The sequence below is a fragment of the Calliphora vicina genome, chromosome 1, assembly GCF_958450345.1.
Source record: "Calliphora vicina chromosome 1, idCalVici1.1, whole genome shotgun sequence".
NCBI lineage: Eukaryota > Metazoa > Arthropoda > Insecta > Diptera > Calliphoridae > Calliphora > Calliphora vicina.
The window spans coordinates 33,015,082-33,037,135 of NC_088780.1; the positions used below are offsets into that span (position 1 = coordinate 33,015,082).

A 22,054-nucleotide genomic window follows, 5' to 3' on the forward strand; every position below is an offset into this window, starting at 1 on the left:
ATAGCATAGTTTCATTTATCCAAAGTCTCTTTTGCATTGGATTTCGATCACAATGTAGTTTATTTTACTAGATTTTAATAAATTAGAAAGAAACAGTCTAGTTTTTACAGGAATTTTTCTGAAATTGTATGGGATTTTTATATTTGTTTTCTATTTACATAGACCGCTTTCACACTACGCAATTTAGTTGCAAAACAGCATGAAAAATTGTATTCTCCTTAACCCGACATTTTACCTCTGACATCAACAAACATAAGAGACTTTCGCAACTAAATTGCCTAGTGTGAAATGGGTCTTGGTTTTGAATTAAATCAATGAAAAAATAAAATTTAATTTGAAAATACGTCTAAAATTAAACACTAAAAAGTTTTGGGAAACAATAAACACATTTTATAATGATATAGTGATTGTGTTTAATATTTTTAATATTTAAAATTTGTTGAGCCAAATCTACAAAACTGTCTAAACGTTATTATTTGATCCATTTCTATTCCTTTTTTCATAAATTTATTAAAATATTTTTGCTAAATTTCCTACCCACCTTTCTATTATTTTTAGTACATTTTGACATTTTCTACTATTTGCTCTCCCACATTGTCAAATGTTTTTCTTGTCATTTTGACAATTCCTAGAAAACTGTCAAAATTTTTTTTAAACTTCACATTACTCTCACGTCGCTTTCGGAAACGTTCATTGGTACTGCTGCTGGGTCGCATGCCGACCTAAGGGAAAAAGTGAAAAAAGTGAAAGAATTTGTGAAAACGAAAATTTGGAAACTTTTCTAAATTGTTTATATAAAAAAACAATAAGTCAAAGAAACGAACGAAACAAAAATATAAGTTAAAATGTCCGGAATAATATCGATAACGTCGCGACGTTTACCGCGTAATGTGCTCAGTCTGGGTATGCAAGCGGCTCGTAGCCAAGAAGTAAGTAAATGGATAAATGGCTGGCTGGATTTTCAATCCATTGCCTAACGAAAATGCAAGAAGTTTAGAGAGGGTGTGGCGGGAGGTGTTGCCACAATACCGCCGAGCATTTAAGGTGTATTTGTTAAAGACGAAAATAAAGAAAAAAATTCCGAGCATCCAATGGATTATGTAATGTGGAAAAGTGATATTCTTAAAACAAAAATAATGGAAATCCAAAGTGTATCAGGGTCTTGCTGCAGCTAAAGTATGATTCACGTGACTTTTTACTGCTATTAAACTAGCAGAGACATTTGTTTTTTAATATTTTAAAGCGAAAATATTTTTTCTTATTTAAAGTGTTGTGCAATCATTGATTTTCACTTTTTAAGTTCTTTTTATAACTAACTGTGTGCTGCAGAAATGAAAATGTTTATCATTAATTTTATGTATTTAAACATTGCTGCCAAATTTTTATCTTATTGTTGTTTCTGGTTTTCAGGTTAAAAGTGCCAATGTTGTACGTCAATATGCCAGATTAGCTACTGCCCAAGCTCAACTCTTTGGAGAAACCCAGTCTGCAGTTACTGCCAGCAGGTGTGTTTTTCTTAAGTTACTTTGAATTAGAATAAAATTTATTAATTGTTATGTTTTTGTAACATTTTTAGACCTTTGGGCGTTATGGCCAACCAAAGTTTCCACACCTCAGTCAGCATGTGGAATTTGGAAACCATTAAAGTACCCCCTTTTGCTGATTCCGTATCGGAAGGTGATGTTAAGTAAGTTTTATTTATGTATTTAATTATTTGTATTACTACTTTCTAGATTTTTTTTTTGTATTTTTACTTTAAATTTCTTTTAATATCGTTTTGTTTGAGGTTTCTTTTCCCCTTTGTAGATTGTTTAATTTCAAACGTGTATTGTTTTTTTTTGCCAAGGTCCCGTATGTGGGTCATTGGCTTTTATTTACAGCTTTTGTTGTATACTTTTAGTGAATGTCTACCCGGTTTTTAGAAAATCGCAAACAAATTTAAACGGTTTTTTATTAAACTTAGCAGTTTATTAGGTATTTATTATTATTACTGTTTGTATTCTTTGCTGTAAAAGAGTTAATTAATATTTGTTTATTAAAACCATTCGAGAAAAAATTACTTTAAACTTTTAGCCAATTTCAAACATTTCATATCTCATGGCTTTAAATCTATATTATCTGTTCAAAACCTGATAAGAACCCTGACATTTTTATAAAAATTTTAAATTTTCAATAGCAGTCTTTTTTTGGTAAAACTTTTGACTTATTTGATTCATTAAATTATCGAAAGATCATTTGTTTGCGATCTTATGTAGATTCAAAATTTTTATTTAGTTATGATCTATAAAAAGCTTTTTTGGTCAAATATTTCAATCTGAACATACATACCTTAAGAGCTTTATAAACTGACAGTTTATCTGATATTAGAACTGTCATAACAACAGTTGTATACAATAAACTTGTCAAAAAGTTCCCAATTATTTAAGTCTTAAATAAACAAACAGAAAAGGTTCGAGAATTAGTTTTAAAAGCAACTTATTTTTGTGAAATCTTAAATCATAACGTCGCATTGTTATCCTATTGTAAAAAAGTTAACATGTGAAAATGTGATCTAAATAAACATTTCACGAGTTCTTAATTGAATACAAATAAATTGTGATAATGTTTAGTACCTACAATGTTTTTAATGGTGAAATTAAATAATTGTTCGACCCAAAGAGCTGCATTTGCTAATATCGATCAATAAATCGTATTTCAACGGATACAATTTTCAATTTTCAACCGAAAAACAAATAAGTCACTCGAAGACGATTGAAATTTACTTTCTGTATAAAAATAAAAGACTGTAGCGATTAGTTGTAATTTTGAACATAAATAGATTCGTACTTATATGAATATGTATTATTTCCTTTAGTTCCTATATGGAGCATAGGGCCTCTAATTCATGATAATGTATTGCCATGTATTTAGTAATTTTGTTTAATTTTTTCATAGACATTTCCCTCTCCATCCGTTCTATGTATTTTTTATTCTATGGCGTAATATTAAAATTTAATATTTTATTACACATTTGCGTTGTGGCTTTCTGCAATCAGAAAAATATTTACTCGGAAAGTGCCTTTTCGAAAGTTGCGCCTTCAACAATTAAACAATTTTGAAAGTGAAGGGCAATACAATATTGGAAAACAAGAGTATCTTCATTTTTTTATCTTCTTTAATATTTAAGAAGCATAAAAACATATTTCCGAATTAAGATTTTTATTTTTTCTATTAATTTTTAAAGTTTTCATAATTATTATTCAAACATTCTATTTTGGTATATTTCTGTTACATTATTATGTTTTGTTTGCATAATTCAGACTAAAAGGATAAAAAATGTTCTAAATCGATAAAATTATTAGAAAGTGTATTTTTTTTTTTTTTTTTTATTTCTTTATTCATTATTTAACCGAGCCCTAATGGGCCATATATGGTTAAAAGATAATATAATACAATGTGCAAAAATATGAAATTCATTACTATAATTTAATTACTTATAAGTAAGTATAATATATTTATAAGTATGTATATACATTTTTGTTTTATAATATTACTTTTTTACATATATGTACATATTTTAGTAATTCTCATTTAATAAGGAACAATATTAAAGTTGTTGTGTAGTAAAATGATCAATAAATATATTTTTTGCTTTATTTAAAGTAAAAGAAAAAGTTTTTAAATGTGCAGGAAGAGTATTCCAAATTCTAGAAATACGGATTTGGAAGGAATGTTCAAATACCGACAGACAAATCCTGGGTATAATGATTGTGGGAGAGCGGGTAGATCTTGAAAAAGCAAACATATCATATAAATTAGGTGGTGTTTTAGTTGATATTATTTTATAAAATAAATAAAGTAATCTAAAACGAACATACATAGAAAATGAAAATCCAAAAAACAATTTAACATGTGATGAAATGTGATCATGTACTCTCAAGCCATATATGTATCTAATTATCCTATTCACAATTCTGCGTACATTCCCAAAGTTAGTTCTATTAGCAGCCGAATAAATCTCAATACCATAATTCAATAGTGACAAAAGAAATGCATTAGCAATAATAATCTTTACTCTTATGGGAAAATTGTATTTTAAACTGTATAATTTCCTTAATACGAAATTTACTTTAGAATTTAATAAATTTATATGTTTGTTAAAGGAAAATTTATTATCCAAAATAATACCTAAGCAACGCATATTTTCTACAATCTCAATTTGAATATTGTCAATTGTAATATTCAAGCGTGTTGTCTCCTTGATACCAAAGCACATTAACTTAGTTTTATCTATGTTAATCCGCAAGAAATTATTTCTCATCCATGAAACAACACATTGCATTTTAGAATTTATACGTGCATTTAAAATATCAATAGATTGTCTATCAGCAAAAAACACCATATGAATATCATCAGCATATAAATATATATCTGAAACAGGCAAATTTATAGAACGAATGAAATCATCCATATAGATCATAAATAACAGGGTATTTTCCAAAAGTAAATGGTGAATTTTATGTTTCTTTATAAATGACATACATTTTAAACTAAGATATATTGCACAGATTATTACAGATATGAAACAAATGACAGTTCTCAAAAAAAAAAATATCGAACCGTTTGGTTATTTTGAAAATTTTTTGGGAAAAAATTTGTCTCTTTCCAAACCACAACCATATTGACATTTTATTTTGATTGTTTCTTTGGCCATATTACTGGAACCAGTTGATTCATATAAGTGTTATTTGTGATATATTATTTAATAACATAAAAGTCCACCAACAACATAAAGTTGGTAAATAAATAAATACATTTTAATAGAAAAAGATAATATTTTTTTAATTATGTTTATTAAGGGTTATTTTGTTTTATTTAAATTAAAGACCTACGATCATTAGAGTGTGCCGTAGGAAACCTATTTCTAGGAATAGTACACTGAATATGGGAATGAAAGGCAAATTCAGTTCCCCTCCAGAGATCGAAAAGCACGAAATCAGTACAATGTTTAAATAAAAGTTTCGTAAATTTTTTGAAATAGGTCATGTACAAAAACTAATACATGAGTGTATCATGGAGAACCTGACCACATGCTGAGCATACATTTGGGGCGGCACGGTTTATGCTGGACTAGTATGCTTTGAGATTTTTCTCCAACCCTAAACGTCATTGTAATTTATTGTAATTATGTGGATATTGTGAAAGTAAGAACGGAAATATTTCAAAATATATTTTTTCATAGATTCAGCTTATCCAGTGTTTTGTGAGCTCTCAGTGGTTTTATCCAGATTTCTACTAAATATACATTATATCTTCTTATACTCTTTACTATCATTGATAATTTTCACAATTTTTATTTGCGACCTCAAACATTTTATATATTCTGGATCCTAATAGATCCAATAGTCAATTTAGCGATGTCCGTCCGACCTTCTGCTTGTTGAAATCAACTTAGAGAAGATCCAAAACAACTAACGAACATATCGCTCATTTGCTGCAACATCGTCATAATTCAAAAAAAGTCGTTTTGAGAAAAACGACTTTGGATGTTTTATGACATTTTACTATTTCTTAAATAAATTTTCAACAACTCATGCGATTTCTGAAAAAAAACCTGATTTAAATAGTAGATACTAATATCTTTATAATCTGTATATAACACAAATTTTTACTTGTCAAATATACGTGAAAACATGAATTTTCACTTTGACGTTTACAACAAAAAAACACTATATACAAAAAATAATTGACTTTTTTTAAAACTGATAAAACTATATGAAAGCATAAAGAACGGCGCATATTTTGTATTACTCGGTTTAAAACACCCGGATTTTGAGTTATGACGTTGTTGCAGCAAATTAGCGATATGTAAATGATAGATTGATTTATTTATACATACATATTTTGCTATTGATATTCTAAAAACATAATAATTATTCTAGCAAATATATCACAAAAAATTAAAAGAATACGTCAATGAATGGCCGACATATTAGCGAAATCCTTTTTTGTTTCACTAAAAAACGTATTTTCGCCAATATTTTTTTCACTACAGACTTTCCTTCATCAATTAAGCGTAATTAGTTTATGAAGCAGTTTTTTTCAATATTATTCTGAATTAAAAATGACAGTAAATTATTCAATATTTAAAAATATATATATTCGATCCTATAAATGCACCTTATGCCTCAAAAAAATACTTTCGCAGCCTCCATCCCGAATCTCAAGTGTGTTTAAAAGATGGTTACGTTCATAATAAAAATCAGAAACGAATAACATTCACCTATAATACATAAGTATATATTATTGTATTAAGAAGTTTGTTATTATAAATCCGCAAAATCGGTTTAGTAGAAAAAAAGCTATTAAATGTGAGAAATCTTCAAAAGATTTTTATATTTTGTTTAATAACATATTAACACTGATAATTTAACATTGATAATGCGGCTTATCTTGTTGATGTAATTTTTATAAGCAAACTCATTGTAATTTTGATTGTTGCTAACGTGTTTACAGTGTTTTAATTGAAAAAAAAATACAATAACATTAATTTGTTACTGATTTTGTATGTTTGAATGGACTTTATGCTGTAATTTGTGTAATTCTAGTTAAAAGGTGAAGGCATGTTAAGATACCCAATAAGCCATTCGAAAATGTAGTTTTAAAGAACTAAAAGTAATTTAAATAATTTTTAGTAATCCCTAATATTTTAGCTTATTAAATATCTGTTTAAAACTAGAACATCTAATGTCATAATACCAGTGACGTATTATGTCATGTGGTATACAAATTTTGTTTATAAACATTTCGATTAGAGAGACTTACTTCAAAATATAGAGAAATAGGGAAAATTATATTTATAGAAACACAAATAAATATTAACTAAGTACCAACTACATAGTAACAAAGTAAAATGTTTCAAATTACTAACAGAACGTGCCTTTTTTTTGCAATACCAAAGTTTAGATTTGCGGAATATTTCAAAAAATTCATTCTATTTTAAATCTTTCTTCATGAGTACGAAACCAATTACAATTTAATAAACTTGAAATATTATACACAAATGGTCGTCTGTTTGTTTGAATACAAAATTTACATGTAGCTAGATTATTTATTCAAAATGATATTTAAATGAATCATATTGAAACCTCAGACACACACATTTTAATTAATACAGCGTTGAAGCTAAATTAGTTGTCTGGGTAACCGGCTGTCGGTTTTTTTATTTTTCCACTTTGATTTTGCTTGTGCACAGCAAAATGTAATGATGTTGTGTGTGAATGATAATTTAATTGTTTTACAAATCACTTTCACTTGTTGTGATTTCAAGTGCTTACAGATAATAATTCTATAATGCTATTGCTATTTTTTGTATTAAGTACATGTGAATTTGAAATAACCCTAAACCAAAATATTTAGCTTTGTTATTTTAGCATTAAACGTTACCACCAGCGGCTGAATGCAAAAACAAAATTGATAGCTTGGTGGTTCGTACAGCATTGTTATCATGAGCATAATAACTTTCCAATGATAAGATTAAATAAAAATGTTCATCAAGAAATTCGCAAAGTCTAGAAATAGAAAGTGTTTTAAATGAAATTCAATGTTTATTTTTTAGGGATTACTATTGAAATATGGAAAATAATTAAATGAATTCCTCCAAAGGTTTGGACACACTTTTTTAGTCAAAACACTATTGGTCAATTCGCAAGGTTGTCCTATCATGTCATATTGTCATAATATCCTAATATTTCACAATGGTTTGAAAATGTTGTTATTGCCTTTCAAGCAAAAATTGTCCCAAAATTAAAAATGAGCCGAACGCCTAAGAGTCGGTTAAGCCGACCCGCCGAGTAGTGAAATATTAGGACATTATGACGATATGACATGATAAGAGACCTTGTGAATTGACCATATGTTTAAAACAAATAAAATAAAACTAATTACCTATTACAATTGGTTCGAATTAAAGGATTTTTTTTTCAAATTGAGCTACAATTCATTGAACTAGAGGTCTAGATGTCAGATTTTTATAAATATTTTAATTAATTTGTGTTGTTTAAATTATTTTCAAAAATACATACATATTTTTATAATTATATATTTCTCTGTACCTTTCAGATTCACTTGCAAGGTCGGCGACTATGTCAAGGTCGATCAAACTGTTATGGAAATCGAAACCGATAAGACCACCGTTGGTGTACCCGCACCCTTTGGCGGTATTATCAAGGAAATTTTGGTCAGCGATGGTGATACAGTAAAGGCTGGTCAAGCTCTATTCAAATTGGAGAAGGCTGATGCCAGTGCTGCCCCCGCTGCAGCTCCCAAAGCCGACACACCACCACCACCACCAGCAGCTAAACCAGCCGCCGCAGCTCCTCCACCACCACCACCAGCTGCTAAACCCGCCGCTGCTGCTCCACCACCACCAAGGCCCGCAGCACCACGTCCCCCACCACCACCACCAGCAGCTCCAGCTGCCTCAATTCCATCGGCTTCGATACCCCGTGCTCCTGGTATAACTCCACCCCAGGTGAAAGTGCCACCATCCGATTATTCTCGTCAAATCACCGGTACACGTACCGAACAACGTGTGAAAATGAATCGTATGCGTCTAAAGATTGCCTCCCGCTTGAAGGAAGCACAAAATGTTAATGCCATGTTGACAACATTCAATGAAATTGATATGAGGTAAGGGAAATTGCTTGAATTTGTTTTAAATATACGCTAGATAGAATTTACAGCTTAAAACTTAAAAAAAATTAAGAATCACATAATTTTGTACATTTTTAAACATAAATAACAATTTATGTGTCGGAACAAATTTTCACTGAAAATATTTGTTTCACCATAAAATTTCACTAATAGTTTCATCCAAATTTTACACCAACAATTGGTTAACATACATAATTGTTTACTTAATATAGTTTTTAAACAAACATGTTCATAAATTTGTTTCAACAAAAGTTGTCACCACAGATTTTCGGAAAAATTTGTTTCGCTGAAAATGTTTCACTAAAAACTTTCACTTATAATTTTACTAAAGAAAAATGTTTTCGAAAGAATTTCACCAAAATTTTTCACTAAAAAATTTCTCCAAAAATGTTCACAAAATTATTGACGCAAGTCTTGAATTTTGTAGATGAGAGAGGAGATTGATTGGAACGATTTTCCTCTTTTTCTTCCTCTATCAAGTTAAATTGACGTGTGTGAACCAGCACTAACTAATGCACTATGAATTTCATCGAAAATTTTTACTAAAAATGTTTAATTCAGAATTGTACCAATTTCTCTAACAATTTTCACCAAACATTTTTCGCTAAAATGTTCACTCAATATTAAAAACTAGTTTTTATTAAACTGACCTCAAATAAATTTTAATTTTAAAAATTCACTAAAAAGTTTTACTAAAAAAATTTCACCAAAAGTTTTATCTAAAAACGTCACTTTAAATATTACCAAAAATGTTTACTAAAAAGTTTCATTAAACTTATCCACTCAAAATTTTCACTACAAAATTTTTTAAAAAAATGTAAATAAAAATGTCAAAAAGTTTTTTCTTAACATTTTCATCTAAAATTTTGGGTAGAAATTTCATCAAAGTCACCAAAAAATTTTATGAAATGTTTAAAGTTTTTTCTGTTAAACATTTCGGGCTTGGCTCACTAAATGCGAACGAACATTATCTTTCTTATTTTATATTGAAAACAACAATAAGGGTCTAATTTTGTAAAACGAAACGACAAACGTTAAACAAATTTTGTATGGAAAAAATTCAAGTTTCAAACCTTTTTCCCAGTATTCTTCATATAAATTGCTTTCGTTTCTAAACGTTTCGTTTTATCGCAAAAAACCGCCAAAACCCACCTTAAAGTATACCGATCGACTTAGAATCACTTTCTGAGTCGATTAAACGATGTCCGTCCGTCTGGTCGGCTGGCTGGCTGTCCACGTAAACCTTGTGCGCAGAGTACAGGTCGCAATTTTGAAGATTTTTCGATGAAATTTGGTACATATTATTTTTTCGGCTCAAGGTCCAAGCCTATTGAGACTGGCTGAAATCGGTCCATTATTTCTCCTAGCCCCCATAAAAATGTCCTCCCGAAATTGGACTTTATCGGTCATAAATGTTTAATTTATATATGTATCTCCACAAATTCCGCTCCAAATAAGTTTTATATACACAAAATTCATGTCACCAAATTTTGTTACGATCGGTCCATAATTAGTCATAGCTCCCATATAGACCCGCTTCCGAAAATCACTTTAACGTGCATAAATCGCTTAAAAATGTTGGTATACACACAAAATTCAACATAGTTATGGTTATGGTTTACGTGGTAGTTCACTACGTGCGAACAATCAAGTAGAGTCGAAGGGACCCCGTTTTGATGAGACCACACCACTCGTCAGATGTAATGACGATTACATAGCAATGTAACTAAAGTGTGCTTACTAGACCCAACCTGTAGCCGTGAGATATCTCAGAAGGTCATTGAGTTTAAACCCGGCTACCTCACTAAGGTTGGTCAATGTATAGTTGCCCATGAATTTATGTCTCTTGACACTCAGAGCTGGGCATTCGCAGAGGAGGTGGAAAATCGTTTCCTCTTTTTCCCTATCCTTACAACTGCGACAATGGTCGTTAAAAGGGAGTCCCAGGCGATTTGCGTGCTTGCCTAACGCCCAGTGTCCCGTTAATACTGCCAGCAACCTTGATATATTCTTCCTATTCCTGGTTATCAGTTGCATAGTGCGTTTCTCATTAAAAGATGGCCACATCAACTTGGCTACCCTACATGTGTCTAAATTGCGCCATCTATTCTCAGCCCTTGTAAGAAAATGTCTGAGGATGATACCTTTAATAGTCCCCAGTGGAATTGCTACTGAGACCGCATTGGAGATATCTAAGGCAGATCCCATTCTGGCTAGTTCGTCTGCCTGTTCATTACCGTAGTGGTCCCTGTGCGCAGGTACCCAAACCAAAGTAATGTCAGATAGACGACCTAGCCTTGACAGAGAATTCCTACATTGCCTAACTAGTGAAGATGAAATTGTATAGGCATTCAGTGAGAGAAGTGCCGCCTGACTGTCGACAAAAATACCTATATTGCCGCGGGTATTATGATCATGTAGTGTATTGCAAGCTGCCATGATTGCAAAAATCTCCGCCTGGAAGACACTACACTCATTCGGAAGACGATACGAAATGCCTATCTCAGGTTCGTCACAGAAGACGCCAGAACCAACACCACAGCTCATTTTAGAACCATCTGTATATATCCTAGTGTCATATTCGCGCACAAGATTACCCCTACCCCACTCACTCCTGGAGGGAATAAAGACCTTGAATACCCTATCAAAATCTGTGTATGGAGTAATATAGTCAGATGGTTGGAGAACGATCGAAGGCAACTGGCCCAAAATCCCCGCGTGGCCATATGTTCTCGATCTCCACCAACCAGATGCTTGAAGCCTCGCTGCGCTACAGGCAGAGGTGGCCATTATGTGAAGGTCTATTGGCACAAGGTGCAATATAGTGTTCAGTGCCTCTGAAGGACTAGTTCTTAGTGCGCCGGTTATACCAATACAGGCTGATCTCTGGACTTTGTATAGTTGGTCTACGACATACTTCCTTTTAGTTGCAGTCCACCATACAAGAGATCCGTAAGTAAGAATTGGACGTACTATAGCCGTATACATCCATTTAACTATGTTGGGACTAAGTCCCCATTTTCTACCAAACATCTTGCGACAGGTGTAATAGGCCACCGTAGCCCTTTTTACCCTATGTTGAGTATTTAGCTTCCATGACAATTTAGAGTCCAGTATAATACCTAGATATTTCGCATTATTTGAAAGGGGGATTTCGCAGTTTTTCAACCGTGGAAGTTTGAAGCTTGGAATCTTGGTCTTCGTCGTGAAAAGTACAAGTTCTGTTTTGCTTGGGTTCACTCCGAGACCACTAACGGTGGCCCAGTTGTCGAGCAACCCTAAAGCAGTGGACATAATATCACTGATCACGTCCGGAAACAGACCTGATACGAGTATCACCACATCGTCCGCATAAGCGACAACTTTTATCCCTTTTCTGTCTAGATCAATGAGAATCGAGTTAATAACGATAAGCCACAGTAGTGGAGAGATTACCCCACCCTGAGGAGTGCCTCTATCCACTTGCTTGGACTTAACGCTATTACCAAGATTTGCTGTGACTATTCTTGATTTCAACATGGTAACTAGCCAGTTATTGATATATTCTTCAACATCTAGGCTAGCAAGAGCTTGCTGAATAGCAAGAGTAGTTACATTATTGAAAGCACCCTCTATATCTAGAAAGGCTGCCATTGTATATTGTTTAAATTCGAGAGATCTCTCTATAACTCTTACAACCTCATGCAGAGCTGTCTCTGTAGAGCGACCCTTAAGGTAGGCATGCTGACTATTAGAGAGCCATGTTGTACCCTCTAGACGATGCCTAATGTGAGCGTCAATGAGTCTTTCCAACGTTTTAAGCTGGAAAGATGAAAGACTAATTGGACGAAAGTCCTTCGCCTTCTCATGACTTCTTTTGCCAATTTTTGGAATGAAAACGACCTTGACTCTCCTCCAATTAGTCGGAACATGGTTGAGGGAGAGACAGAGCGTAAAAATTCTATGAAGCCAGGGAATGATATGCCTTTTTGCGCTTTGTAGCATCTTTGGCAAAATACCATCTGGCCCAGGTGACTTGAATGGTGCGAAACTGTCAATCGCCCATGATATCCTGTCATAGGAGATGATGTTACTATCGATATTGGATGGAGCCCTACCTTCATTCCCAATAACCGTAGCAACATCCTTGCAGCCCGGGAAGTGAGTATTCAATAGGATGTCAAGTGACTCTGCTGAGGATTCGGACCAGGAGTCATCCATCCTTTTGATATAGGTAGGATTGGATTGCCCCTTGGCTAGAATTCTGCTTAGTCTTGCAGAGTCTTTTGTGTTATCTATAGATTCACAAAAGCATCGCCATGAGTTTCTTTTTGCGACTGCTATAGCTTTTTTGTAAGTTTTCAATAGATCACGATAGGGTTGCCATGATTTACTATTATAGCTAATGTTAAAGGCCCTACGAGTTTCCCTACGTAGTTTAGATAGCTCCGAATTCCACCATGGAGGGAAGCTTTTCTTAGCCTTAGTGACTGGACAGGAAACTTCGAAAGCTTTGACTACAGTTTTACTAAAGTTATCCTCTATTTTTTCAAGACCAGTGATCGAATCTACTACAACTGGCATATTCTTAAGTTTGTGTTTGAGGATCCCATTAAATTTGAACCAATCAGTCCTTCTTGGGTTCCTAAATTGTATTTTCTCTGTCGAGTTCTGAAGTCTAATTTCGAAGAGAATCCAGTTGTGATCAGAAAATGACCTTTTATTGGATACTCTCCACCTATCTACTGATACCTTAGACCTATCATTTATGAGTGTAATATCTAATACTTCCTCCCATCCATTATAATTGTCCGTACTTGGAAAAATGAATGTTGGCGTGTTACCAGAATTACATATGCTTAGTTTGTTGGAATTAATGAAATTAAGTAAAGACTCACCCCTTTCATTTGTTTCACTGCTGCCCCAGATTGAATGCCTGGCATTGGCATCGCATCCCAGGACAATGTCATCCGATGCCCCAACAGAGGACAGTAGAGTACTCACTACGACTGGAGGAGCTGTCTTCTCATGTGCCATGTAGCTAGAGGCGATCGTGAGGCTTCTGTTGCACGGTAGCTCGACCTTTGCTACTGTAAGGTCCTCTGAACTAAGCTGCGTACAAAGAAAAATGTTAATAGATTTTTTGGCAATAATACATGATCTTGGCCTACCATTGTTTCTTGCATAGAGAATGTTATATGCTGAGGCCGGGAACCCCTTCACTTCCAGGTCTGAAGCCCAGGGTTCCTGCACCAGCCCAATGTCCAGGTCCTCTTCGGCTAAGAGTACCCGAAGGTTATCTGTAGCACATTTCGAGTGCTGCAGATTAATCTGCACTACCTTGAGCGCCATTGTCGGTTTTTGGTGGGAGTTCGGATAGCTTCATTTCTGTGAGCAGAGAGTTTGCTGCTTCAACCTCATCCGCTTCACCGCTACCCGTACCTGAGGGCCGGAACACCTTAACCTTAGCGTCCCTCACTCCGAAGAACAGCTTAAGGCCCGCCTTCTCAAGCTCGACTGAGCCAGATTCGGTGATGGCGAGGATAAGGCATGTATGGCCATCGCCTTGCTCAGTACGGATGATGGACCAGTCATCCATGTGGATGTTGGGGTTTTGAAGCTTTAAACACTCCAACATTTTATGTGCATCGGTTGCCATCTTCGGTAACCAAATACGTGCACGCGGTCTCATTGGAATTTCTTGAGCAGGGATCAGTTTGAGGCTTAAACCATCCCATGCGTCGCTAATCTTAGCGATGCATTTGCCAAGAAAGTCCTTTGAGAACTCGTCCATGCATTTGATCACCCTGTAGCCCCGGTGGATTTCACCAGAGTCAAAGCGAGGTGCCGTACCAGTCCTATTAGCGAACAAGTGTTCCATAACGAGTTCAGCTAATTTGGACTCGATAGCACCCCATTCTGTTACCACAGGATTCATGATGCCGTCTTTCTCGGTCGCCAGAGCCATAAGAAGATGGTCTTTAACCACCTCATTGAAAGGCCGTCTGGTGGATGTAGGTCCCGGAGCGGCTTTTTTTTCGGCAACCTTTCTCCGTTTAGGCGATTTTTCTCCCTCTGCCTGAGAGCGATTTCGCTTGGACCTCTCTGTTTCATCGGCTGCTGCCTTTGAAGTGCTGGGTACGGCATCCAAAAACTTTTGGTACTCGTCTACCACAGCCTGGTATTTGGCGCGATCTTCCTCATCACGCTCATGGGGAGCACCGCTGGCAGCATTCTTGTCAATCTTGTCAAGAATAAATCGCGCCTTGGTGTATCGGGATTTGAGGATGTCTTTCTGACTCTTCCTCTTTTTTCTTTTCTTCTTCAATTGGTCGCCTGCCTTGGCATCCGATTGAAGAGAAGCATTTGACAAGTTTTTGGAGGGCAGTAGAGTGCTGTGACGGTCACCCACGCTGCCTGACATTTCGACCAAGGTCTCTTGGCTAGAGGCCAATAGGTCGTCTTCTGATGAAGAACCGAGATCATCAGTATTCATCAGGGGTTTGTTGTTGTTGTTTTTTTCTTTGTAGTTTGATGGTTTCATTTTTGGTCCCACGAGTAGGCACGTAAGGGGATGGACCATCCATGCAGTGACGGCGTACATGGACTAGACAGAAGTGATTACAACCGGCCCGTGTCATAAGCACCGGAGGGGAGCTGTTAGCGACTAATCTTCTTTAACCACTAATTAGCCATTCAGGTTCTCGGCACTGCTACCAACCACGTTAACCTTACAAGTGGGGGAAAAAGGAAAGAAGGAGAGAAAGAGGAAAGAACAGAGAGAGGAAAGAACAGTTTTGGTCCGCGGGTTGTAGCACAGGAAAGAGAAAGAAAGTGCTATCACTAGACGACCATTTGTTGTAATAACACATCGCCTGTGATAGCATATTCATAACACCAATTACATCATACTGTGACCATATGTCATAAAAAGTGTCACAGTATTATGATAGTTGGCTATCGCAAACCGTTCTACAGACCTAGCTATGTCAAGAAGTTTAGACCATTTAGAAAAAGTGTCTAAAAATATTGACAACGCTCGAGCATTTGACAGGGCTAGTGACCTGTTGTAGAAAACAGTATCACTAGACTAGGCAATTGCTCCCCCTATCCGCCACCTGGGACGCGTCCGATGGGAGACTGATAACTCCACACGGAAAAACATAGTTAACTTTAATATAGACTTAAATCACACGACGAAATTTCATGGTGATCGGTCCATAATTGGTCATAGCCCCCATATAAGGCCCACTTCCGAAAATCACTCAAAAATATAAATTATTGAAATTTTAAAAGAAAAATGTTTTTGCTCTTTTACTTAGGGTAGGGTATTATATGGTCGGGCTTGACCGACCATACTTTCTTACTTGTTTTTATTGTTTTCAATATAAAATAAGAAAGAAACTGTTCGTTCGCATTTAGTGAGTCAGGCCCTTCATTAAAAAATTTATATATCACCAAAAAGTTTCACTAATATTTGGATTTAACAAAATTTTTTTTATTAAAACAAAATTTTCTTGTAAAATTTCATAATTTTAACTAAAACCTGTAAATGTGTCTAGTGTGGGTGCAAATTAATTAGTTATTTGGAAAACTTTAAATTAATTTTTATTATTTTTCGTTTATTTTAGTGGTGCTATGGCTTTCCGTAAGGAACACTTGGAAGCCTTCCAAAAGAAATTCGGTATTAAGATTGGTTTCATGTCCATCTTTACTAAAGCTTCTGCCTATGCCTTGCAAGATCAACCCGTTGTTAATGCGGTTATTGATGGTGCCGTAAGTACATATTTTAATAAGTTTTATTTATTTATAAGTTCCACTGTTGTCAAGCTTTTCATTCCTGGGGATAGCTGTTGCGCTCAGTTGGCATTAAGTCTGATTGAGACAATGATTCTGATTCTTGTCGTATCGGAGTGTAGCTGTAATTATCGTGGGAACGATTTATATTAGTAATTGCTAGAGTCTAAACAAACTGATGGCTTCGAATTTAAATTGAAAATCCATCAGTTTGTTTAATGTTAAAAAAGCATAATTTTTATTTCAATTTGCCTTTGATTAGTTTTTAAACATTTGAAATGAGGAAATAACTTCCATTTGATAAAGATATCGCTGAGTTGACAATTTTTGGTTAAGTGGGAATCAGATCGATTTGCTACATTGCAATGTAGCAATTGTCTTGAGAAATATAAGTAACAATTAGAAGATAAACAGGCAGATCAAATTTAAATGCAATAGGACTATAAGTTTTAACTGTTAACCAACAGTTTAGTGTTAAAAAAAGCAGAATTTTTGTTTAAATTTACCATTGCAAATTACTTAAAAATGTAAATGCTTCTAAAAATCATTAATCATGAAAATTATTCAATACATTACAATTAAATGAATAATTAACGGCTATCACAGATAAAGCTATCAAAAGCTTAAGTAATTTATCTTAATAATCATTGAGGAAGTTATATTTTAATACTTTCAAAATGCTAATTAAATTCCGTAACCATTATTAAAGAAATTTTGTATTTTCTACTGCCTCTATATTTATTTTATGTTACTTTTTATCGTTTTGATAACTTTATCTCAAAAATTATCAAAAAAAAACTTAAGTTTTAAATAAATATTTTATATAAATAAACTAAATACAAACATACTTGGTTACTGCATTAAGTACATACATAGATATTGCTTTCCTTTAACATTATACTATATACATTTTTCTAGCTATACATAATGATATTTTGTTTGCCTACGTAACCATTTCATACGTTTGATGTTCTTATCATATTCTTCTGCAAATTTTAAATGTTATTTCTTTTTCTTATACTTTTTCTTTACTCTGCAAGAGTACTAATCAAATAAATATGTGTTTTACGCAATTCGGTTTAGAATTTGTGAAATACATTTGCTTTTTTAGGTCTGCTGACTTGTGACGTCAGTTTCATTTCCAAAATTTAAATCGTGATGATCATGAGTCAACAATTTAGTGGGCAATTTTTGTGTTTTGCCTTTGTTTATGTATTCATGTTCATAATTTGATACATAGACAAGTTTAAACAAGTTTTGTTTAGCGAATTTTTTTATATAAGAAAAAATTCTCTTTTGGCTTTTATATATGTTAGAGTAGTGATAAGAAAGTGTTTAAATGATTATCTAAATAAAAATACGGCATATTTGTTTACAATCATGATAGAGAACAGGGATGGGAAAATTTAAGTTTGTTCGATAAAAAAAATATTCAAATACATAGTACTTTTTTCACCCACAGAGTACTAAATTAGTATTTTAGTACTCTGTGGGTTTATAAAAAAATTATTATTCTAATAAATACTATTATTATAATACTGTTATATACAAAAAAGTCTACAGAAAATACAATTATACAATCAATTTACTATAGGAAATACTGTTATACAACATTTTCTATAAAAATACTGTTATACACAAAATTTTCTATAGAAAATACTTTTATACACATAATTTTCTATAGAAAAAAACTGTTATATACAAAAATTTCTATAAAAAAAAACTGTTATACACAAAATGTTCTATAGAAAATACTGTTATACACAACATTTTTTATAGAAAAACTATTACACACAAAGTTTTCTATAGAAAAAACAGTTATATACAACATTTTCTATAGAAAATACTTTTATACACAAAATTTTCAAAAAAAAAAAAACTGTTATACACAAAGTTTTCTTAAGAAAATATGGTTATACACAACAAATTTTCTATAAAAAAACTTTTATACCCAATGTTTTCTATGGAAAATACTGTTATACACAACATTTTCTATAGAAAATACTTTTATACACAAAATTGTCTATAAAAAAACTTTTATACACAAAATTTTCAAAAAAAAAAAACTGTTATACACAAAATTTAAAAAAAAAACTGTTATACACAAAGTTTTCTTTAGAAAATACTGTTATACACAACATTTTCTATAAAAAATACTTTTATTCACAAAATTTTCTATAAAAAAAACTGTTATACAAAAAGTTTTCTATAGAAAATATTGTTATACACAACATTTTCTATAGAAAATACTTTTATTCATAAAATTTTCTATAAAAAAAACTGTTATACACAAAATTTTCTATAAAAAAACTGTTATACACAAAATTTTCTGTAAAAAATACTGTTATACACAACTTTTTCTATAGAAAATACTGTTATACAGAAAATTTTCTAAAAAAAAACCTTTATACACAAAATTTTCTGTAAAAAAACTGTTATACACAAAGTTTTCTATAGAAAACACTGTTATACACAACATTTTGTATTGATAATACCGTTATATGGCGAAATTAAACAAAGATAATGAAGATTAACACAAATATTAGCATTTTTACATTGAAAAAGCTGTCACATAGTGAAATTAAACGAAATATAAGACGATTTACACAACATGCTCGAAAATACTTATATTGCACAGCAAAGCATTTTAAACAGCAGTATTTTCAGTGGTTCTAGTAGGCTGTTTATACGTACGTTGCCATATTTTATTTACAAAAATTGTTTTTTAGAAAATCGAATGCAAAACTGACTTTACAAGTAAATGTTGTTGAGCCAGTTGTATAAAAAGGCAACATTTTCAGTCCTTAATGAAATAGGGGGCAAACAAATTCAATATTTATTGCCTTTTTGGCTGACATTTTGAGAAACAAAATTTCGAACGGGTAATTATTTTATTATTTTAAAAAATAGCACATGAGAAAGATTATTCATTTATTTAACCAGCCTGCAAAAGGGCAACTTTTTGTCTATGAAATTGTTTAGCTAAACCGAAGCACATATTGCAAAACAAATCTGCGTTCTTGTTTTACAAATACATTTTTTGAGCTACTTGTATAAAAAGTCAGCCTTTAATAAATTTGGGAGAACATTTTTTTTAATATTTATTGCTTTTTTGCTGACATTTTAGAAAATAACACAAAATGTGCAATATGTTTCCACAACGATACCGCTCTTATACTATAAAGGCTAAAATTTGTCTCAAGAATTTGATTTTTTTTATCAAACCCACTACGTAGATTGGTAAAACAAAACTTTGTACTTGATTTACAAATAAATTTTGTTGATTCAGTTGTAAAAAGGCACAGATTGCAATACTGAACTTCGCACTCTTTTCACATATAAATTCTGTTGAGCCATTTGTATAAAAAGCCAACATTTTCAGCCCTTAGTGAAATTGGAAGACAAAAATGACATAATTTTGCCACAAAGAAACCGCTTTTATACTGTAAAAGAGCAATATTTTTTTAATAAATAGGTTTTTAGCAAACTAAAAGTTTGTATTAATTTTAAAAATAAATTTTATTGAGCTAGTTTTAAAAAAATGCACCTTAATGACATTTTGTTTTCGTTTTAGAAAACACTAAAAGATAAAATATGAGAAATAGACCAACATTTTGCTAGAAGGAAATCTTCCTTAGCCTGCAAAATTTTTCTTATGAAATTGTTTTTTAACAAACCCAAACATCTTTTACCAATACATTTTGTTGAGCTGGTTGTATTAAAATTGGGCAAAACATTTTTATATTTATTGCCATTTTGACTAACATTTTGAGAAAGAATCATGTTACCCTTTCATAATTTTGTTTATTATTTAGAAAATAACACAAAAAGGGCAAATATGAGAAAAAGGGTAACATTTTGCAAAAAAAAAACACCTTTATCTCGTAAAAGGGCAACATTTTTCTTAAGAAATAGGTTTTTAACAATCCCAATACATAGATTGCAAACAAAATATTGTACTCTTTTTACAAATAAATTTTGTTGAGCCGGTTGTATAAAAAAGGCTACACTTAAAAATTGTCCAAAACATTTTTATATTTATTGCCTTTTTGACAGACATTTTGAGAAAGAAACATGTTACCCTTTCATAATTTTTTTTATTATTATTAGAAAATAACAAAAAAGGGGCAAATATGAGAAAAAGGGCAACATTTTTCCACAAAAAAAAACACCTTTAACCCGTAAAAGAGCAAAAGAGCTTAAGAAATCACCATTAATATATATTATGACATACATATACATATTTAAAGCAAGCTTATGACATATTTGTTAATTTCCATTTTTTTTAAATTACAGGAAATCGTGTATCGTGATTATGTTGATATTTCTGTAGCCGTTGCTACTCCCAAGGGTTTGGTGGTACCTGTTATCAGAAATGTTGAAGGCATGAATTATGCCGATATTGAAATTGCTATGGCTGCTTTGGGTGACAAGGCCCGCAAGGGTGCTATTGCTGTTGAAGACATGGATGGTGGTACCTTCACCATCAGTAATGGTGGTGTATTCGGTTCTCTTTTGGGCACACCTATTATCAATCCACCACAAAGTGCTATCTTGGGTATGCATGGTATCTTTGAGAGACCCGTTGCTGTCAAGGGACAGGTAATTATAATTAAAACTAAGATCTTGAACAAAAAATTAATGAATTTCCTTTTTTTATTTATTTATTAACAGGTTGTCATTCGTCCCATGATGTATGTGGCTCTTACTTACGATCACCGATTGATTGATGGTCGTGAGGCTGTTATGTTCTTGCGTAAAATTAAGGCTGCCGTTGAAGATCCCAGAATTATTTTAGCTGGCTTGTAAATTCTCTGCTAACATAAAAGTTTTAAAAGTCTTTGTAGAACAATGAACAACAATTCTTTTATGTTTGCTATAAAATACACACACAACAAAAAAAAAGTTTAATCTAAAATAGCTTGCATATATGAAAAGAAAGTCTACTTATTCTTAATCACTGGAAAAACAAACAACCAACTTAAACTCAACTACACAAGTTTTATTTCGTAAAATAAATAAAAAGAATAATTTATAAAACTACAACTTACTACCAAATTTTATTGTTTAACAATTTAAACACAAAAAAAAATACAAATAATAATTGTAAATCATTTTGAAAAAAAAAACTCAGCTACAAATTCTATTCTTTCCTGTTTCTTTTGCTTTATTTTGCTGTCACAATCATTTATTATCTACTATTCTTCTATTTTTATGTTTGTGTAATGATTTATTTTAATTTATTAAAGAAACCAAAAAAGAAAAAAACATAAAAAATCGAAAAAAAAATAACAAAAATTGTTTTAAAATACAAACAAAAAACAACAGAAATGTTTAATTTATTTTTGATGCTTCTTCTTCAATGTTTTGATACGTTTATTCTCAATTTCACCCAATATGAGGGTATCAACGAGTTGTTCCTTGAAAGACCAGAATTTCACTTTTAGCGAAAATTTACATTCGGGCACATAACTGGGCAAATTATCGGCACTGAAGCGATAGTTGTTAATGTTGAAATTGGTGTTCTGAAATTGAAAAAAGGAAATTAATTAAATTAAATTTTCTATAATAAATTTAAATTGAG

The 22,054-nt window shown here is 32.3% G+C and overlaps 1 protein-coding gene across 1 annotated transcript; it reads left to right on the forward strand.

The window, feature by feature from the left end:
• The first annotated feature begins 659 nt into the window (after positions 1-659).
• On the forward strand, positions 660-21,801 carry LOC135957235 (dihydrolipoyllysine-residue succinyltransferase component of 2-oxoglutarate dehydrogenase complex, mitochondrial). Its single transcript, XM_065507944.1, has 7 exons — positions 660-929; positions 1,411-1,505; positions 1,577-1,687; positions 8,101-8,670; positions 16,305-16,449; positions 20,767-21,072; positions 21,145-21,801. Exons 1-7 carry the CDS (start codon positions 846-848, stop codon positions 21,277-21,279), a joined length of 1,446 nt encoding a protein of 481 aa, XP_065364016.1. The 5' UTR covers positions 660-845; the 3' UTR covers positions 21,280-21,801.
• Positions 21,802-22,054: the final 253 nt, after the last annotated feature.

Coding starts and splice junctions, on each gene's coding strand:
- LOC135957235 (XM_065507944.1), top strand. CDS start 846: ATGTCCGGAATAATATCGATAACGTCGCGACGTTTACCGCGTAATGTG. Junction 1,506..1,576: donor TCTGCAGTTACTGCCAGCAG/GTGTGTTTTTCT, acceptor TAACATTTTTAG/ACCTTTGGGCGTTATGGCCA. Junction 21,073..21,144: donor CCGTTGCTGTCAAGGGACAG/GTAATTATAATT, acceptor ATTTATTAACAG/GTTGTCATTCGTCCCATGAT.